Source organism: Dasypus novemcinctus, chromosome 21, assembly GCF_030445035.2.
Source record: "Dasypus novemcinctus isolate mDasNov1 chromosome 21, mDasNov1.1.hap2, whole genome shotgun sequence".
Taxonomy (NCBI): Eukaryota; Metazoa; Chordata; class Mammalia; order Cingulata; family Dasypodidae; genus Dasypus; species Dasypus novemcinctus.
This window is the reverse complement of record NC_080693.1, coordinates 61,935,383-61,952,343: the sequence shown is the minus strand read 5'-3', so window position 1 is coordinate 61,952,343 and position 16,961 is coordinate 61,935,383. Positions and strand designations below refer to the sequence as shown.

At 56.8% G+C, this 16,961-nt stretch overlaps 2 protein-coding genes across 5 annotated transcripts; one reads left to right on the top strand and one right to left on the bottom strand.

Moving 5' to 3' along the window:
* Positions 1 to 213: 213 nt before the first annotated feature.
* Positions 214 to 16,118, bottom strand: CNTNAP1 (contactin associated protein 1). Of its 4 annotated transcripts, none has more exons than XM_071210672.1 (24): positions 14,892 to 16,118; positions 12,676 to 12,777; positions 12,390 to 12,533; positions 11,789 to 11,936; positions 11,487 to 11,690; positions 10,722 to 10,906; positions 10,075 to 10,218; positions 9,134 to 9,395; positions 8,552 to 8,701; positions 8,128 to 8,299; positions 7,560 to 7,666; positions 7,293 to 7,412; positions 6,722 to 6,925; positions 6,342 to 6,498; positions 6,126 to 6,253; positions 5,645 to 5,830; positions 4,940 to 5,161; positions 4,463 to 4,702; positions 3,422 to 3,775; positions 3,123 to 3,250; positions 2,617 to 2,710; positions 2,173 to 2,418; positions 2,018 to 2,065; positions 214 to 1,546 (listed from the first exon to the last, which is right to left on the bottom strand). In XM_071210672.1, the coding sequence occupies exons 2-24, from the start codon at positions 12,712 to 12,714 to the stop codon at positions 1,254 to 1,256; spliced, it is 3,975 nt and encodes a 1,324-aa protein (XP_071066773.1). In that variant the 5' UTR covers positions 12,715 to 12,777; positions 14,892 to 16,118; the 3' UTR covers positions 214 to 1,253. The 4 variants fall into 4 exon arrangements, with proteins under 4 accessions (XP_071066773.1, XP_004484658.1, XP_058140273.1 ...); XM_004484601.5 differs by lacking the exon at positions 14,892 to 16,118 and adding an exon at positions 13,682 to 14,098 and having other exon boundaries at positions 12,390 to 12,583; XM_058284290.1 differs by lacking the exon at positions 14,892 to 16,118 and adding an exon at positions 13,682 to 13,983.
* On the top strand, positions 14,478 to 16,650 carry CCR10 (C-C motif chemokine receptor 10). The gene is given in 4 exon segments (XM_058285003.2): positions 14,478 to 14,639; positions 15,449 to 16,105; positions 16,107 to 16,202; positions 16,204 to 16,650. Coding segments are annotated over 4 exon segments (1,218 nt in total). The 3' UTR covers positions 16,507 to 16,650.
* The last annotated feature ends 311 nt before the right edge of the window (positions 16,651 to 16,961 follow it).

Genomic DNA, 16,961 nt, shown 5'->3' with positions numbered 1-16,961 from the left:
CTGAGGTCTGGGTTCAGGGAGGTAAGGCCAAGATACTGTGCGTGTGAGGCAGGCAGCGGGACAAGGCTTGGCAAGATCTAGTCAGGCCCCTGGCAGATGAATCAAGGATTCTGAGGGCTTCCCCTAGATATCCCTTAGCTCTCAAATTAGTGCCCTTAAAATCATCCCACTCACCCCCTTACCAAGACGCCAGCACCACACACAGACTGGGGCTCTGCCACTCTGACTTTATTGGAACAGCTCCAAGTCTGAGAGCACAGCAGGCTCAGCCCTGACTCAGAGTGGAAGTCTGGATTGGGCTGGGTGAGTGACCAGCAGAACTCATGAGACTTCCAACACAGAAAAAGCAAACCACAGACTGTGGGCACAGTACAGAATAGGACAGTCAATTGATTTTCTCTTTTATATATAAACTGATAATTAAAAAATTAGAGTAGTGTATAGAGTTCCTCAGAGACTTTAAAACAAAAAATATATATAAAGAATATGACCTCCTGGGCAATGAAGCAGCATTTCTGAGCGGAGGAAAGAGGTCTCCTCATGCATTGGAGAGGGGGCCAAGCCTTTGGACAGGCACCAAGGCTATTGCATATCTTGGAAGAGGATGGAAGAGTAAAGGGCTGGCTAGTCAGGGCATCTGCATTATTTTCTCTACATTGCAAGTTTTTGTTTATGGCTTTGGCTAAAGCATGTGAAGCAGCGGAGGTACTAAGGTGCTAAACTGAGGCCTCTTGGTCTCTGTGTAAAAAAACAAAAATAGGGGTGGGGGACAGCAATGAAGTCCTCCCTAACCCCAGCTGAGTGGAAGCAGATGGAAGACATTCTGCAGGGCAGGGGGGAGGCTGGGATATGATTTAGCAGCCTCCTCCCCCCATACCCTGGGCATCCCTGCAATTCCACACATCTGTCCCTGCTGAGATTGTACATCTGAAGGGAAGCAGTTAATCTCCCGTACACTCTGCTGCTAATCCCTGGCAGCAGCTGGGACAGGGATGGCAGGAAGGGCCTGTCCTACCCCCATGAGGCTGCCCCTGGAGAAACAGGGATGGGCAGGGCATTGGTCTAGGCAGTGAGGCTCAGCCACTTCCTTTGGTCCCATCTGTAACTCTGCTGACCAAACTCGGCAGGAGGGGTATCCTATGGATGGGCAGAGCCAGCTAAGAGGAGCCACATGTCCCTGCAGGGTGGGGTGGAAGTAGGAATTGGGGGAATTCAGGGGAGAAGGACTTGGTCCCTGAAACCCTTCTCCTAATTCATTCAGACCTGGACTCCTCCAGGATCTGGGGTAGATTCTGGTCCCGGGGACCAGAGGCTGAGGCTGGGGCCGGGGCCGGGGCTGGGGCTGGGGCTGGAACTTGGGTGGGAGCGGGCGTGGGCGCCGGAGCCTGAGCAGAGCCTGAAGTTGGTAGAGGAGGTTTGCTGCCAGGATGGTAATCATGGGTGGCCTTAGGCTCATTAGTGTGGTAGGAGCCCTTGTAGCGATGATTTTGCAGATAGAAGAGCACCAACATTCCCACAAGCCCCAGCAGCAGGAAGGCCACCAAAACTGGGAGGAAATAAGGAAAAATTCAGGGCAGATCTTTGGACTTTTACCTCCATACAGACACACACATGTAGTTCTGACCAACACAGTTGTACAACAATAGCCCCAAGTCTGGTAGGTCTGAATTCTTGGCTCATCTACCTTCTTCCATTTCTAATATTGTTTCCATACCCTGATAGTTTCTCTAGTTCGTCATCTCCCTAGATGTTACTTCATCTCTATTTCCTTATCCCTTAGCTGTAGCCCCATTTTAATATTTCATTTCAATTGAAGGTTTATAGCATCCTCAAGCATTTAACAATACCCAGCCCCTTAGATAAATATCACAATTATATACTATGTTAGTAGAGCCTATCTTATCCTTCTTTGCATCGTCATATACCTAGGGCCTTTGTCACCCCTTAGCCCAGGGAGGGAAGGCTGATAGCCAGAGGGGAGAATTGGGAAATCAGGATGGTGATCAGTGCTACTTACAGCCTAAAAGTATGGCAACCCATCCATCATCATGGTAGTATGGGAAGTCTGAAGAAGAGAAAACACCAGTTAGGAGAATCCCACCTCCCCCACATTAAGAATCCCTTCCCTTCCCTGCTGTCCCTCCGTTCCCTCTTCTTGTCCCGGGAATGCACCTGGGGGCAGGTACCAGGGGTCAAGTTCAGGTGGCACCTCTGAGAAGAGACGTGGCATGGCTCCACAGTTAGATTCTGACAGCTCTCCCTGAACTCGAAGGGCCTCAGCAAGCTCAGCAGTCATGGGGCGAGGGGTTCGGAAGTGGGCCTTGAGAGGAGCCACATTGTTGAATCGAACACCCGACAGGCAGCCTGAGAAACCTGGTGTGTTGTAGCGCTGGATCTCTGAGTCAATAACTCCTGTCTCTGAGGGAAAAGCAGACCCAGAAAGAAAGGGGCTTGGACTACCCAGGAGCCCTGATGCCCTCACAGTCCATAGCTTTCCCACTCATCTTTACCACCACCTTCACTTTACATTCCCAGCCCACTGTTCCTCTAATCTGCAGGCTCCGAGGACTTCGCCCACAACTCCTCACTCAGCACTAACCCTCATCCACAGCTTACCCATAACACGCCCTAGATACAAGGCCTTGGGTGAGTCCAACTGACTGTCCACCAGCAGTGAGAACTTCTGCTCTGACAGTGGGAAGTAGTCCACCTGAGGTTGGGAGTGGGGAGGGGGGAGCATCAGAGACAGACGCAGTCAGGAACATGCAGGCACCCTCATTCTGTCCAGACTAGGTACCAGTTGGGGTGAGTCCTAATTCATTCCTACATTGGCAACCCCTGGACCTAAATGTAGGATTTAGAGTCAGAACAAACACAAAAACTGTATGAGTCCTGTCATTCCAGCTTACTAGCAGTTTGACTTTGGGTCAGATAGGTCAGATAGCACCTGCCTATCTGAACTCCCTCACAGAGCTGTTGTGAGGGTCACGTGAGGTCATGCATGCAAAAATCCTGTAAATTGAAGCATGCTATACAAATGTTAAATATCGGTAGCATCCTGGGTGCCACAACCTAGATCACAAGGTGGTGATCTGAGTTAGTCTCCCTCCCTCTACATGTACCTGGATGAAGAGGTTGCGGTAGACCCGGGTGATATTGACGCTGTGAGGCTGGCCGTCAGTCACTGGCCGGGTGGTTAGCTGGTACACATAGGGACTGGTGCCCAGCTGATAGCGCAGCTGCAGGGTCCCTGTGGTGTGGGAGGAGAAAGAGGGACTGTCACGACAGGACTCTCCTCCCAGCTCCCACAATCTCCATCTCCTAGGAGTGCCTAGGTCCCTATATTAGTGAATCAAGAGCTATTAGAATTAAGGGTGCTGGGGGAAGCTGGAGTTGAAAAGGAAAGCCTGTGGGAGCTCACCATCTTCCTTAATGAGCACCGCCATGTAGTCACGCACGAAGGAGCTGACGTAGAGCAGGACAGCTGGGGCAGAGGTGGTGCTGAAGCTGAAGGAGACTTCCTCTCCAGTAACATTGTAGACAGGCCCACGGTAGCCAGGCACAGGCCGGCCTGGCCGGGGGTAGTCAGGCAGGCGGTACCCAGGACCGTGGTAGCCAGGCACATATCCAGGAGTGTCATAGCCAGGGATATAGCCGGGCTCATAGCCGGGCACCGGCCGGCTCAGCATGTGGGAGAACTCCCGGGCAGCGGAACGCAGTGCTGACTGCAAGTTATAGCGCATCCAGGTGCCAGGCTCAAAGAAGCCACCAATATCTGAAGGCAGAAGCAGTGAAGACACCGCATGCCCACTTTCAGAGATTTTATATGACGTCCACACACCCCTGGGACTTGCTCTCAAGGCCTCTTGACCCTCTCTTCTCCTTTTGCCACTACTCACACTTCCAAACCAAACCAGAGGTCTTCTGAGTCCCTGTATCTCTCTCATTCACCAGGCTTCTCCCCCCAGTAACCCACCTGCCTCCCCACCCCCAGGTCAGCCATAGGGAGGATATAGGTCGGGTATATGTGCAGAATCTTGCTGTGGAGAATGTCAAGGCTTGCCTTAACCAAAATCAGATGCTAGACATGTTTCAGGAGTCTAGCAATTAGCAGGTAGGAAATGGCATAGAGAGGTATTATGTGGCCCTGAGGTGGCTGTGCTGGTAAGGGCATAACTTTGTGTTTCCATGGTGGTGGTGGGAAGAAGGGGAAGGTAGTTACTTCCTGCTCTTGACTTCTTTTAGTACCGACTAGCTGTATCATACCTTCCTCATCCCACTTTATGCCTTTGGAGCCATGTAGCATCTTTAAATGCCTGACTCCTCCAGCTCAGAGCTCAAGAACCCGGTGACAGCTCTAGTGTTCCCTGATGCTGACTTAACATCCCTCCTTCCTTCTCTGCTCTCCCTACAAGCACTACCCCTATGAGTGCCTGTAACCCCTTTAACCAGCAGCACTGACCTTGGTTGCAATATGGCCCATCAAAAGCTGTGAGGTCACAGTCACATGTGTAGTAGCTATAGCGCTCCACGCAGCGGCCTCCATGGAAACAGGGGAAGCGGGGGTGGATGCAGTGGCCTGTGCAGTTGGGTGAGGTACCCTCAGAGGCATTGGCACGGCCCTCCAGGTTCAGAGTCACTCCGTTCAGACGCATGGCTCTCAAGCAACCCACAAAGGGGCGCCTCTTTAGCTCTGCAGATCCTGGGAAGGGAGGGAAGGTCAAGAAATGGGTATGGAGCCAGAAACCCAATAAGTCTTGAGGTTGGAAAGGGAGCCAAGGGGGCTAGAAGAATGGAATAGGATACTAGGACCTGGAGAGGAGAGGTGGGATCTTGGCTCACTCAGAGGCAGAGGGGACTGGGACCTAAGACAGGGGGCTCCTGGGAACAAGCAGAGCAGCTTTAACAGGGTGGGAAGGAAAAGGAGGCTGCTGCTCACCAACATAGAGAGGTTGGTCATACTCCAGCCAGATGTAGGTCTGCAAGGGCATAGGCCGCAGTACCCAGGGCCGGTGATCCACGCGCAGCCTGGCCTGCTTCACGTTGATTTCAGCCCGGACCAGGTGCCACTCGTCATCATTGAACTCGAAGTCATCTGAGTGCACTGTCAGGTTCTCATCCCCATTCCCCACATCAAAGGCGAAGACCACATCCCGGGATGCTGGACAATGTGAGGGGGGGACGACTCGGATCTCCAAGATCCCTCGTGGATTTCTTGCCCCATCCAACCTCTTTTCCTCACCTTTTTGGAGCTCTTTGAATGTCCCTCCAACTTGTCTACAGCCTGGGACAAAACCCTCATATCCTTGCTCTCAACAAAATTAGCAGATACCTGGAGCCAGCTCCCTAGCCCCTCCTCTCAGGTTAGAATCATAGCCAATCAGCTAAAGAGACCTCAGGAGGGTCCAATTTCCTTATTCAAAAATAAGGGGTCTAAGGCCCAATAAAGCCAAGTGAGTGCCCAAAGTCACATAGCCAGCTATCAAGATAGCTAGGTCTAGAATCCACAGCCATCTAAAGCCCTTCCATGCTTCCTCTCTAAAGGGGTCTGTCCTTGTCTCTTACCCCAGCCTCCATCAACCCTGTGTCTTCCCGGAGAGTTCCTTCATCTACCCTGTGTCCCTCCCAGTGTCTGCCTGCTCACTGTTGAGTTCCACCCGCAGATAGGGTCGGCGCCACTGGCAGAAAGGACCCCCCATGTTCTCTAGGAAGACCCCTGAAGGAGCTGAGGTCCTGAAGTAGAAGGAGACATCAAGGCTGTGGTTGGCTCGGATTGGGGGGAAGCGTAGGGCAGCCCCAGTATGGAAGGAGATGGTATTCCAGGAGTTTCCTACAAAACCAGATAGAGGGAGGTCTTGTTAGGGAGGGGGAGACTGGAGAGTAGAGTGGTAAGGGAGGACAAAGGGGGATAATTGGGGGTAAGGAAGACACAAGGCCAAAGGGAGACTGATGAGTGTAATAAAAGAATGGTAGGATGCAGAGGAACAAGTACGAGGGTCCTGGCACAGCAGGAGCTGGGTTATCTAGCAGTGTGTCCTACACACCCCCAGTAGGTCACATGGCCTAGATTTTGGAAACTGGAGAGCTAACCCCAGGAGGACACACAAAGGGGGTCTACCACTCACGATCGCCGTAACAGCGCAGAGGCCTCAGGAAGAACTGGGCCTCAGAATTGGAGCGGTTTGTATCCCCCACAACCACTTGGGTGACTGGCAGATGGTCCACGAAGGTCAGCAGTCCCTTGTCGGTTCTCCTGTGGGAAAAGGATGCAATGGCTCAGCCCTCTGGCTCTCAGCTCCCCCTGGAGTCCTGATGGAACCCAGTTCCCTTGCACCCCTCACCACTGGGGCTGGTCAGCATCACAGTTGCAGTGCAGGGCAGGGTCCACACAGCTCCGGTCCAGACCACAAGCACAGCGCTGGATCCCAGGCTGTGACCCTCCCCAGTAAAAGTGTTGCTCCTCGTTTCGGCCAATCCAAAAGCTGTAGGGGTAGCCTCCTGGAGAAGAAGTCCAGAATAGTTCCCAGTCCTCCAGTCCTTCTCCCTCCATGAGCCTCTAGGCTCCTCTCTAGCTCTTCCAACCAGCCTTCACCCTTGCTTGAATTCTCTAGGCCAGAGCTCCAGCTGAACCCTCTGTTTTCCTTCTCCTAGTCCCCCTGCCCCCCTCCGCCATCTGTCCTCCTACTCTTCCACCTCTGTCCTCCCTGAACCCAGACGTAACCTGCAGTGTTGAGGAGCCGGGAGTTGTAGCAGGAGAACTCGATCCACTGTTCACAGTGCTGGGAAGAGTTGGCCAAGGCACTGACTTCCTCCCAGGAGGCATTCCAGTACTGGATGGCCCCCAAGAATGGCCGCTCCATGCTAGAACCTGTCACCCGGGTTGTCCACAGCCTGTCATGCCGCACAACCGTCCACGCCCGATTCTCTGGAGGGGGGGGGTGCAGCCTTGGCTGGTGATGGGCATTCTTTACCCATCTCCCTCCCACCTCCACTACCACTGCTGAAAACCAGGATTAACAAATGTGGCCTGCAGCTCCATTATTCCAGTCCTGCTGTGGACCCCCTACTTTGTAGGCTGGAGATGAGACAGCTGGATTGGATCAAGAAGCTGGAATTTATCTGCAAGGCTAGTTTACGAATTCCTGAGTGTCCCCTTTCCCCCTCTACACTCCTCTATCCCCACCACAGCTTAACCTCACTGGCCCCCACCTGCCCTTGAATCCTTCCATATTCCTCCCACAGCTCCCATTGCCTTGTCAGCTGTCCCTTTGTCACCCATTAGAGCCACTTACCTCGGATATCACAGTATACTACAAATGGCTTCAGGGGGCCACTGCCATCAGGATCAATGGTAAAATTCCCAGAAGTTTTCCCACTGAGCCGGTAAGCCTCACAAGATTCCTTATACAAAGCTGGTAGGTGATGGGGTGGGGGGAAAGGCAATTATAGGATTAGAAGGCTAGGAGGCCCAGCCCCACCATCTGTAGCAGTTTCATGACACCCAGCTCCTCCTCCTGACCTCCCCTGTCCCTGACTCCCCCATACCCCATCTGGCTTACGTTGGTGGCAGGTCTCCCCCTTGTAGCCTGTCAGTTCACAATAGCAGATGAAGTCATCCCAAGACTGGTAGCAACGGCCATCATGCTCACACATGTTAGGGTTGCACCTAGGAAAGGGGGTTAGCACCAGGGGAAGGGGGCCTCATTGCCAGCTGGAGAGTGGGGTATGATCCCCACAAGCTTCATTCTCAGCTCCTGGGAGCACCAGAAGTTCGTGGGTTACCCTCATCCCCAAACTAGCCAGGTAAATGCCCAGATGCTGGGGCATTAGGCAGTCCCCCCTTCCGCAAAGTGCCTGATCCCCTTCCCTCCCCCTCCCCCCCCCCCCAAAAAAAAGAAAAAATCCTCCAGGACCCAAAGCAGATGCTTCATACCCATCCCAAGCATGTGTCACTTTAAGGGAAGAAATCACAGGCTAGAGATCAAGGAGGTATCCCAAGGTGGGGAACTGAGGAGCCCAGATGAGAATGGAGTAGAGGATTACTGAGAAAGGCCACTCCCACTGGGAGACCATGGGAAAAGGCTTTGAAGGGGGGCATCTCTTATAGGGAGAAGGGCTTCTGGATACCTATCAGTGATGCCACATGTGTCAAAGAGGACCTCAGCATAGTATCCAAGCCGCCGGCCCTCCACCAGCGTCAGGTTGACCAGTTGACCATCCACCTTGAGCAGCTCCATGCAGCCATGGAACGCCGTCTGGTTGGAGTGGCAGCCCGATCGACTGGCTGGCTTGGGACAACCTGGAGCAACCACCCCTGTGAGGCCCTCCCCAAAGAAGATCCCAGAGAACCTCCCCCAGGGAGATGCCAAGGGACAGCCAGATATGAAGGAAGGGGGCTAGAACCAAAGGGTAGACAATGGCAATAAACTATCCACTCCCCAAAGCCCCAAAAGGGATCCCTACAAAACTCTCCATGTAGCCCCATCTGAGTGGATGTAGATGAGGCCTTCCCACTCAGAGGCAGGGGGCTGGCTAGGTTGCCCCCACTTACCCCCAAAGAAGTATGAGGTCCCTGTACGGATCAGCAATGGGTATGAGACCCTGACCTCTGCCCCCTCCACATCATCAATGCTGATGACTGCATGGTTTTCCTGTGCCACAAAATTGACCTCGTGCCAAAAGCCATCATTTAGACGGTACCCTGAATGAGAAAGGAGGGTCATTTGGGGTGGGGAAGCAGTGACTAGAGTAGGAAGAGTGTCTTGTGTGAGGCAGCAGCAACCCTACTCTGTACACCAGCAGCAGCCTGTGTCCCCATCCTTACACTTAACACCCCTGAGTGGCTCTCTGCTACCCATAACCCCCGCAACTGACAGAGTTTGCAAAGCCACAAACATCCAACCACCCCAGAGACCCTCTGAAACTGAAGAATGCCAGGACTCAGACTTCCAGCTTCTCCCAGGCTCTCAGATCTCCCTCCCTAACTCCTCCAGCCACTCTCACCTTTCCCCAGTGCCCTGGGACTCCTGTGCCCTGCTTCTCTCGCTCCCTGTCCCCTGGGTCTGAGTCCAGGCCTACAATTTTCTGGCGCCCCTCTGCCCTTCTCTGGCTTTTTGGTGCCCGCTTCCCTCACCGGCAGCGAACTGAAGCTTCTTGCGGGTAGTCTGCGCGATAGATACGTTGACCTGCCCTTCACTGAGCATCAGCTCCACGTGGCCCAGCCCGTCCCCCAAGCGGGAGAAGAGCAGTAGCCCCGTGAGATCCCAGGTGCGGAAGCGGAAGGAGACGGCGAGGCGGCCTCGACGCGGGAAGCCAGGCACTTGCACGAAGTTGTGGGGGCCCCCGAAGTTGATGGGGTGCGGAACCGGGTCCAGACAACGGAACGCTACCTTACCCTGGGGGAAGAGAGGAGCGAGGACCCATCAGCACCTCCGAGGAAGGCGGTGCACCCTCTCCAGGCCCTTGCTTCTGTCCATGCCTCTGCTCAGAATTTGATTCTCCAACTAATCGAAGGTTCTCTTCACTGCACTTCCTCGGTGAGGGCGGGGTTGGTAGGAGACCTCCCCCCACAACCTTCCCTTCTCGGAAACATCTCTCCAGCTGTGGAGGGGGACCCCAACCGAATCGGCCTTCGGGACTCTGCTCACTCCGCTCCCTGGCTATAGGCTAATCTGCACCGTCTCCAGGGCGACCACCGCCTTCGCTTCCTCCCGGCATGGAGAGGCAATTTAGGGCCACAGGCCCGGCTTCCGCCCCCTTCCCGGCAGTGCTGCCTGTGTGTGCGTTCCTAAACCCGACAGTGGGCAGGAGACAGTTGAAGAGAGCCCTGGGTTCGAGTCCCTACTCAGCCAATGCCTCACTGAGTGACCCCCGATCAAGCCCCTCCTACTCCTCTCCGCCTTCTCCCCCTATCTACTCACTGAGAAGGTGATTGGACCCGACCAGTTTCCCGGGGGTGGGGATGGGAGGCGGATTTGCACCTCCTGGAAGTCGGTGATACCCCCCACCTGAGCATCTGGCTGGGGAGAGAATGGTCCTGGGGTCCCGTCCTCCCAGATCCCCCTGCGCACTGGCCTCGAAGGTGATCCGCGAGTGGCGTCGCACGGCCAGGTCGGCGATGTTGACTCGGTTGAAGATGATGTTCTCTATGCAGCCGCGGAAATTATGCCGATAGGCGAGGTTCTTCTGGGCGGCGCCCACCAGCCCCCCGATGAACATCTGCAGGCGAGTGGGGGGTGAGTTCCCTGCGCGCGCCCCGCTCCACACGCCTTTCTCGCATTCCACAGTTATCGACATTCCCATTTCCCCAGTGTCTGTATTAAAGCTGGAAGCACAGCCTGCCGAGGCCTGGGTTGGAGCCCACAAACTGGGACTCCGCTCTTGGCAAGTTATGTAATCTATCTGGGACTCTTCATCTGCAGCTTGGGACCGGGGTCTTTACCAACTCTTGAGTTGTGGGAGGGCCCAAGAGGACCATGTTCTCATCATGCTTGATCCCCAGAATCCAGACTTCCAGGCCCCATCTCAGTAGTTGGGGGGAAGGGGTGGGCGCCTGGGAATCTGCATGCTGACAGCAACAATAAAAACCCCAGCCTTTCTGGTGAGCAGCACGTTTGCCAAGCGCTGCTAGGAGACTCGAGAGCTGGGAGGTCCCTAGCTCCCCGGGAGAAGTTACTGCTCCTCTCTGCCCCCGTCAAGCGTTGCCTTCCCCCTGCACTCACCTCGGTGTCCAGGTTCAGCCTCTCGAAGTCGCCGTTGAGCACGAAGCGCTGTACATAGCCGTCCAGGGTGAGATTTGCGTCTCGGCCGAAGCGGTCCACACGGACGTAGTGCCAGTGCTGGTCGTTGAGGACGCCCCCCGCGCTCACGGTGGTGTGGCCGGGCCTCGGCTGGATGGGGCTGCTGCCTGAGGGTGGGGTGGGGCGGGGGGGGGCCTTAACCTGCGAGAATCCCCGCGAGCCCTGGCCGCCAGTCGCAGGAGCAGGGCAGCGCCGCGGAGGGGCTGCACAGGGCCCAGCACAGCCGCGGGGACGAGAGACAGAAGGTGAACGGGTGGAGGGCCTGGGCTGGAGCTGTCGCCTTTGGCGAGAGCGTGATGTGGAGCAAGCCATTTAATCCCTCTGAGCCTCAGGAGACCTGGGGCCATGGTAGCTCCTTCTAGCTATGTCCCGGGGCTGTTAGGAGAAGCTAATGAGAGTCAAAATAATAGCATGTATATCATATATATATACATGTTTTACAATGAGGAAATTAAAATTCAGGGAAGTGCCTTGTCCAAGGTTACACCCCTGGTAGTTGGCAGAGCTGAGACTGAAATCCATGTCTCCAGACTCCAAGACCAGTGCTTTGCTAGAACCAAATGCTACAGGAACAAGGCGCTTTGCCGGGACTGTGAGGAAAGGGAGGATGCGCGCGGAGGCGCAGAGGAGATGCCGGGAGAGGCGCGGTGGGAGAGCCCTGGGGGTCGCGCGGGTGGCGGAGCTCACCCAGGCTCATGTGCAGCAGCAGGTGCGCCCCCTGCAGTTCGAGCGTCACATAGTCGCCCTGCGCGCCCTCGGCGTGTAGCAGGAGCCCGTCCTTTTCCTCGGTCTTGAAGCTAAAGGCGAACACATCCCACAGGCTCCGGCTGACCCCGCGCGGGAAGCGGTAGGAGATGGCGTCGTCTCCGTCGAAATAGAGCACGTCGGACTCTGCGAGAAAGAGGGCAGGTGGGCGGGGGCCCCAGTAACCCCCCCCCCCCCCCCCCCCGTGGTCCAGGGCCCCTCTGAGACGCCTCCCCCACCCTTACTGTAAGGGCAGCCGTAGAGGCCGAGCCTCAGGCCGATCTTGCCGCGCGGGTTCCAGGCCAGGGGCACGATGCGGATGTAGCGCGCAGTGAAGTGGTAGTGCAGGTCGTGGCGTACCACCGCCGACTCGTTCACGTTACCGAAGAAGGTCTGCGTAAGGTGACAGAGGAGCGACCACGTCCTCATCCTCTGCTTCCTCCCCACAGCCTCCCACCCCACCCTTGTCACACCCAGGTAACCTCCACTTCCAGAAAGCAGACCTCCATGATCTTCCCTGCCTTCGTGGCTCTGTGCACAAGCAGTTTCCCTGGCCTGGAGTGTCCTCTCTCACCATCCTACTCTTTCCGCAAAGATCAACTCAAATTTCACCTCTTCGGGAGGCCCTCCTAGATTTCACCCCAAAGTCTATTAAACCCTGTGATAGCGGAGTGTCTTGCACACATGGTGAACTGACAGTCATGCTGGACAGAGTCCCCAAAGTGGAGGCATTGCTCCTCATCTGTTGAGTCCACCACCACCGCCCCTCCCCTCTTCGGCCAGTGCAGGGCCCAGGACCCAGAACAGAGGGGCCTTCCCAGGTGTGCACGGGGGCGCCCGGAGTACCGCGTTGTGCCCTCGCTGGTAGAACGGCGTCCAACTGTCCACACGGTCGCCGTAGAGCAGCATGTAGCGGGTGACCCAGTCCCACGAGTTAAAGGAGCCCTGCGTGGCCACGGCCCGGATCCGGTGCTTCTTCATTAAGTCTATCTGGAGCCAGGGATTCGGGTCCCCGATCCGGGGCGACCATCCGCTTATACCTTTTGAGGGGCAGGGGTTTACACTGCCTGCTCTCCCTCTTCCCGCAGCCCCCTACCGCCACCCCGCCCCCAGCTGTTCACACCCGGCTCACCGTGCAGCCGGGCGAAGCGCGGCGCGGTGAAGAGCCCATAGGAGGAGGAGGCGCCCAGCGAACGCGCGTACAGGGGCCCCACCAGCTCCTCGTCGCAGCCGTCTGTGGAGGGGAAACAACGCGCTGGTCGCACGGGTCTCTCCCAGGCCTTTCCAAAGGCTGGACCCACGGAGCAACTAGAGCTCCCCCTTCTCTGCCCCTTAGACCTGACCCTACCTAACACCATCCACTCGACCTGGGCTGCAGCAACAGCTGCACGTCCTGGGGAGGCTGCTTTCTCACTCTGGGCAGACCTCTAGGCTTTGCTTACTGGCCCAATACCAGGCTCTCCCTAAACCAGTTGCTGCCCTGGTGTTACTTTGGGTTCAATACTCCCCCAAAGCCAATCCGAAACTTCAGCATCTTCCAGAACTGGAATCAGCCCTATACACTTCTCTATTCTCCCAGCCATAGCCTCGATCCTCCTCATCAGCCTTCAATCCATGCTCAAGCCCCAAATCCAGACCTTTCCCAACCCTAGCCAGTTCCAGCACCATCACCTGCTTCATCTCCAACTTCAGCATCAGTTAGGGTCACCAGCTCCTGCTTGGATCCTAGTCACAAAACCCAGCCCCAGCCCCAAACCCTAGCTCCCGGACAAGCTCCAAACTCCAACCCCAGCGCCCCCGGGAAAGGCTTAATCCTAGCCCGGGTCACTAGTATTACCCGCATCTTCACCCCCAGCTTCAAACCCAAGCACCAGCTCCCGCTTGGATCCCAATTCCAAATGCCGGTCCCGCCCGACTCCATCCTCGGCTTCCAGCCCAGCCCCAGACCCGGGCGCGCGCACCAGCCTTGGAGCTGCATTGCGGAGCGCGGGGGAGAGGCAGGAAACCATGGAAGTGAGCGGGCGCGCGCCGGCCGGGAAAGGACCCGCGACCACCCAGCCGCAATGCGGTGCGGGACCCGCCCTGCAGCCTCTGGGTTCCCGCGCCCAATTCCCCCAGCCTCCGAGTCCCGCACTCACAATAGCCCCAGCCCCGGGCTCCAGACACCGCGGCGAGTAGGATGCAGAAAAGCCGGAGACGCATTGTGCAGAGCTGACGGATCCCCGGCGGCCGCCCCCCAGCGCCCGGCTCCGGCTGGGGTTCCAGCTGCGGCTCGGACTCCCAGCTCTCCCCTTGGGGTTCGCGGCGAACCTCGGTCTCTCCTACCCCTCCCTTCTTTCTCCCTCTCTCCCCCAACCCCTCCCCCCCTCTCTCTTTCCGGGCTCTCCGCTCTTCTCCTCTCCTTTCCACCCTCTCTCCTCTCACCGCCCCCCCTCCCCCAGACTCTCCTGACACGCGCTGCTTTCCCGGACCCCGCGCAAGCGCGCGCCTTAGGCCTGCTGAGAAAGGGCGGGGGTAGAGAGCCTCCAACCACTAGGAAATACCCCAAGTAACCCGAGGCTGTCAGCGGGATGGGGCCAAAGGGTTTGCAGAATGGTCGCAAAGTCCTGGAGGTCCTTTAAAAAAAGGGGGAGGGGGGGTGCCAGGAGATGGAGGAAAGGGTAAGTAAAATGATTTAACATTTTCTGAAGGCAAATTTCGCTTCAGGCACCTCGCTGGGTATCCTTATAAACCCTGTGAAATCAGCATTTTAAAAATTACTCCTCCTTGCATATGAAAAAAGAATGAGACCCGGAGAGGTCAAAATCACACAGACGGTTAGCAAATGACGATATTCCCAAATCCATTCTTTTCCCACTAGCGGGGTAGAAAGAAGTTCATTGCGGGGGGGGGGGGGGGGGGGGGGGGGGGGAGGGGGGGGGATGGTGTGATGGAATGGGAAAGTTAGGTAAAGTGGGCACACAGACCCTAATCCCCACCTCCTTCTTGGCCCCTCCCCACCCCCTTCCTTCCTGTCCCACTAGTTTAACTACTTCCCCCTGCGGCTACACCTCAGAAACCTGTGTAGCAAGAGATGGGACTGAGCCCGCAGAGCAGGTGGGAGTCCGGGCAGGGCTTGGAGTGGGGGTGGGGGGATTACAGAGAGGGAGGGTAAGGAAGGCCTGGGATTCCCCACCTGGCTACAGGCTTCTGCCATTCTAGAGCCCCATTCAGGATGCCTGGAGCCACCTCCGCGCCAGTGCCCTCCAGATGGTTGGGAATAGTGCTGTGAGGCGGGGGTTGGGGAGAAGAGGGGGTTGAACCTGGAGGCCCAAAATCCGACTCCGCCCAAAGAACCTGAGCTCCAACCTTTGAGAACTGCTTGGCATGGGTAGTTGAGTGAGGCTGTCCTGGAGGAAGAAGGGAAATGAGGCACTGAATCCAGGGTCCTTGATCTGTGGGCAAATCTGCATCTGGCCATCCTTCCAGGAGAGGGTGCTGCAAAGGGAACTGAAGCTCCGAGATTTATTAATAATACAAGTGTTTAGCTTATGGATAGCACAGATGCTTCTCATCGGTTACCTTCCTTATTTCAAATAATCCTCATTGCAAATGCTGTCAGGTGTCCTGGTCAGGACTTCTAATCTTGACTTTACATATTAGGAAACTGAAGTCAGAAAGAGCCTGTAACTTGTTCAAGGTCACCCAGGAAGTTGGAGGCAGAGGCAGGAGGGTGCAAGGGAAGCTCAGGTTTTCCTAGAGTTGGAGGCATGGTAAGGGGGTAGGGGAAGAGTTTAGAGAAGAGTTCATGTCTTCTCCACTTGTACTGTTGTACTTGGTCACACACTTCTCAGCTTGGAAGCATGTGTGGGAGGGGAACTTGTGTGGCAAGTGTCTCATCAAGTCTGTGATCTTGACCTTCCCAGGTCTCTTGGGGCCCCTACTCCGGGGACTACGAGGCATATTCATCTGAGCCACTACCGGAGCTCTGCTACAAAGCGGATGTCCAGGCCTTCAGCCGGGCCTTCCAGCCCACTGTCTCCCTGACAGTGGCTGCCCTGGGGCTGGCGGGCAATGGCCTGGTTCTGGCCACTCACCTGGCGGCCCGAAGTGCAGCGCGCTCCCCCACCTCTGCCCACCTGCTCCAGCTGGCCCTGGCCGACCTCCTGCTGGCGTTGACCCTGCCGTTTGCAGCAGCCGGGGCTCTGCAGGGCTGGAGCCTGGGCAGTGCCACCTGCCGTGCCATCTCTGGCCTCTACTCGGCCTCTTTCAACGCCGGCTTCCTCTTCCTGGCCTGTATCAGCGCCGACCGCTACGTGGCTATAGCGCGGGCCCTCCCGGCAGGGCCGCGAACCTCTGCGTCGGGCCGTGCGCGCTTGGTCACAGTCATGGTGTGGCTGCTATCGCTGCTCCTGGCGCTGCCTGCTCTCCTCTTCAGCCGGGACCGGCAGCGGGATGGCCAGCGGCGCTGCCGCCTCGTCTTCCCCGAGAGCCTCACGCAGACAGTGAAGGGGGGCAGTGCCCTGGCGCAGGTAGCACTGGGCTTCGCGCTGCCGCTCGGCGTGATGGCGGCCTGCTACGCCCCTCCTGGGTCGCACGCTGCTGGCCGCCAGGGGGCCCGAGCGCCGGCGCGCGCTGCGCGTCGTGGTGGCCCTGGTGGCGGCCTTCGTGGTGTTGCAAGATGCCGTATAGCCTCGCCCTGCTGCTGGATACGGCCGATCTGCTGGGCGCCCGCGAGCGGAGCTGCCCCGCCAGCAAACGCAAGGATCTGGCGCTGCTGGTGACCGGCGGACTGGCGCTCGCCCGCTGCGGTCTCAACCCGGTGCTCTACGCCTTTCTGGGACTGCGCTTCCGCCAGGACCTCCGGAGGTTGCTGCGCGGTGGGGGCTGCAGCCCAGGGCCTCGTCCCCGCGGCCGCTGCCCCCGCCCGCCCCGCCTGTCTTCCTGCTCGGCTCCCACTGAGACCCACAGTTTCTCTGGCTAGGATAACCTGGGCCGAGAATCTAGAGGAGGGGGCGGGCTGAGGAAACTATTCCAGGGAGGGTAATGGGAAAGGGGAGTAGGTAGAGGAATACTGAGAAAGATGTAGAGATCTAAAGGGATTGCTTCTGTGCCGTGCCACATTAAATCGATAACATGAAAATGAGATGCAACTCGCCAACTCTTACTATTTTTGAGTCCCGGACTTGTGATTTGTAGCAGGGCAGAGCTCGGAGGTCGTCCCCCTCCCACTTGGCTCTGAGTAGAAGAGGCTGAGAGACTGGGCGGGGGTGGGGGCTACTGAGCCTGCTAACGTTCTAGGCACTGACACTCCCTCCATTTTCACTCCAACGGAGGTGAGGTGGGAAAGCTGTTAGGTGAGGAGGGACAGGGGTTCCCCTTGAAAGAGCTTAAGGAAGAGCTTTCTAACAACCAAAGCTGTCTAGTAATGGCTACCTT

What these genes read in the sequence shown, in the direction of transcription:
- CNTNAP1 (XM_004484601.5), bottom strand. Translation starts at nt 13,745, where the DNA reads ATGCGTCTCCGGCTTTTCTGCATCCTACTCGCCGCGGTGTCTGGAGCC. An exon ending in CCGGCTCCTCAACACTGCAG is followed by an intron (nt 6,499 to 6,721) that starts GTTACGTCTGGG and finishes CTTCTTCTCCAG; the next exon opens with GAGGCTACCCCTACAGCTTT. An exon ending in TGACCAACCTCTCTATGTTG is followed by an intron (nt 4,703 to 4,939) that starts GTGAGCAGCAGC and finishes CTCCCTTCCCAG; the next exon opens with GATCTGCAGAGCTAAAGAGG.